The sequence below is a fragment of the Penaeus vannamei genome, chromosome 28 (genome assembly GCF_042767895.1).
Source record: "Penaeus vannamei isolate JL-2024 chromosome 28, ASM4276789v1, whole genome shotgun sequence".
NCBI classification, from domain to species: domain Eukaryota; kingdom Metazoa; phylum Arthropoda; class Malacostraca; order Decapoda; family Penaeidae; genus Penaeus; species Penaeus vannamei.
The window spans coordinates 7,776,596-7,778,891 of record NC_091576.1 but is presented as its reverse complement, the minus strand read 5'-3'; the positions used below and the strand labels follow the sequence as shown (position 1 = coordinate 7,778,891).

Genomic DNA, 2,296 nt, shown 5'->3' with positions numbered 1-2,296 from the left:
AATTCAAATCAGTACAGATAAATGAATAGAGAGAGGAATTAAAAAAAAAAGATAAATAAGCAAATAAATTTGGTCGTGCAGAGACATTTGTTCTTTGCATTTTAGTTATTTTCATTTGCGTTTGCTTCTAGTTTTTTCTTCTCTTGAAAAGCGCCTCAGAAAGACGATCACAGTTTGCATGATTGTTTTAAATTAAACACCATCACTTATCGTTAATATATATAATATTTATTTATTTTTGCTATATCAGGGAATACACAAAGGATTTATTTTACACAGTGCATTATAAGAAATGGGACAAGTATTTATTTTAGTAAACCAATCCTTGAAGATTACACTCTCTCTCTCTCTCCTAAATGACACGAAATATATTAATGAACAAATTTACATAAGAGAGCGACAGTATCACGTGACCAGGTTTTTCCTTCAGGTGGAAGAAAGGCTTCCGAAGGGATTACTTCCTTGAAGGCGGAAGGTACCCGCCAAGGGACCCACCAGACCCTCCTCCAAACCCACCGCCGATTCCACCGGAGGAACCGCCACCTCCTCCGAAGCCGCCCCCGATCCCGCCAGAAGATCCACCGGAATATCCACCTGAGGATCCTCCCCCGCCGAATCCACCTCCGATTCCACCATCTGATCCGCCTCCAAATCCACCTCCAATTCCACCAGACGATCCACCGGAATATCCACCTGAGGATCCTCCCCCGCCGAATCCACCTCCAATTCCACCAGACGATCCACCGGAATACCCACCAGATGATCCTCCTCCTCCAAATCCACCAGACGATCCACCTCCGAATCCGCCCCCGATCCCGCCAGAAGATCCACCGGAATATCCACCTGATGAGCCTCCCCCACCGAATCCACCTCCGATTCCACCAGAAGATCCACCGGAATACCCACCAGATGATCCTCCTCCTCCAAATCCACCTCCGATTCCACCAGAAGATCCGCCGCCTCCGAATCCGCCCCCTATTCCTCCTAACGATCCACCAGAATACCCACCAGACGATCCTCCACACCCACCTCCGCCGCATCCACCTCCTCCGACCGATCCTCCGTCATAGCCTCCTGAGCCTCCGCAGTCGCCGCCGGAGCATCCACCGCCTCCGATGCCTCCGCCTGCTCCGCCGTCGTAGCCTCCGCCTCCTCCGCTACCTCCACCGAAGCCTCCGCCTCCGCCTCCTCCGCTACCTCCACCGAAGCCTCCGCCTCCGCCGCCAGCCCCGCCGTTCCCGTAGGTGGCGGACGAGCAGCCAGCGAAGAGCGCCAGCGCCAGGAGGGAGCAGACCGGAACACGCTGAAAGACAAGCAGAGGACGAGCTCAGCAGGCGGAAGGCACAGATGACGAGCCAATGAGACGACAGGCACAGCAGCCTCCGTGGCGGCACCACGAACCAGCTGGAAACGAGTTTGCGGAGGCCGTTCGAGGCGCAGGTCTTACCCTCATCCTGTCTGGGGAGCAGATGAATGTGCCTTGCCCGGTTTTGCTTGGGCTTTTATACTCCTAAATCTTTTCTTTTTCCCTCTGCTTGATAGATAAACAAGTAGTTAGGGCAAGGCGTAACTTTCCCCTCAGAGCAAAAAGGCTTAAAATCCTTTTCTCTGAGGCTCCATTCTGAGCGTTCCTGCAGCCGTGAATAAGTAAATATTGACCAATGCGGCTGGAGGCTCGCACAAGGCTAGCCGGTCCTATGAACGTTCGAAATCCAAACACGCTTTCGCTTTTGAATGACGAAATGTACATTCACACATTTCATTTATTTAATTTCATTGATAGCTGATGACTTGAAAGACATGAACAGAACTATAAGAACAAGCGAGTGTCCGGGTTAAAGAAAAATACATTACAAGATGTAAGGAAAGGTCAAGCCCGTATACGGTTGTGTGTGCATACATACATATATATATATATATATATATATATATATATATATATATATATATATATATATATATATATATATATATATATATGTATATGTATATATATACATATATATATATATATATATATATATATATATATATATATATATATATATATATATATGTATGTATGTATGTATGCATGTATGTATATTTTGAGTATTGTCCTCCTGGGTGGTTATCTGCTGCAGATTCACACTTAAGACTGTTTGATCGTTCCATAAAATTTGTCCTGTCTGACTTAAATTTGGACATTGGACAGCGTAGAGTTTTTGGGGCTCTTTCAGTCTTATTCAAGATTGTAACCGATAATTCACATCCCCTCTGCAAGTTTTTACCTGATTTTTATCAACCTGCAATACTT

At 46.0% G+C, this 2,296-nt stretch overlaps 1 protein-coding gene across 2 annotated transcripts; it reads right to left on the bottom strand.

Moving 5' to 3' along the window:
* Positions 1–206: 206 nt before the first annotated feature.
* LOC138867162 (uncharacterized) lies at positions 207–1,567 on the bottom strand. Of its 2 annotated transcripts, XM_070141742.1 has the most exons (3): positions 1,448–1,567; positions 733–1,303; positions 207–657 (listed from the first exon to the last, which is right to left on the bottom strand). In XM_070141742.1, exons 1-3 carry the CDS (start codon positions 1,451–1,453, stop codon positions 455–457), a joined length of 780 nt encoding a protein of 259 aa, XP_069997843.1. In that variant the 5' UTR covers positions 1,454–1,567; the 3' UTR covers positions 207–454. The 2 variants fall into 2 exon arrangements, with proteins under 2 accessions (XP_069997843.1, XP_069997842.1); XM_070141741.1 differs by having other exon boundaries at positions 207–1,303.
* Between the last annotated feature and the right edge of the window lie 729 nt (positions 1,568–2,296).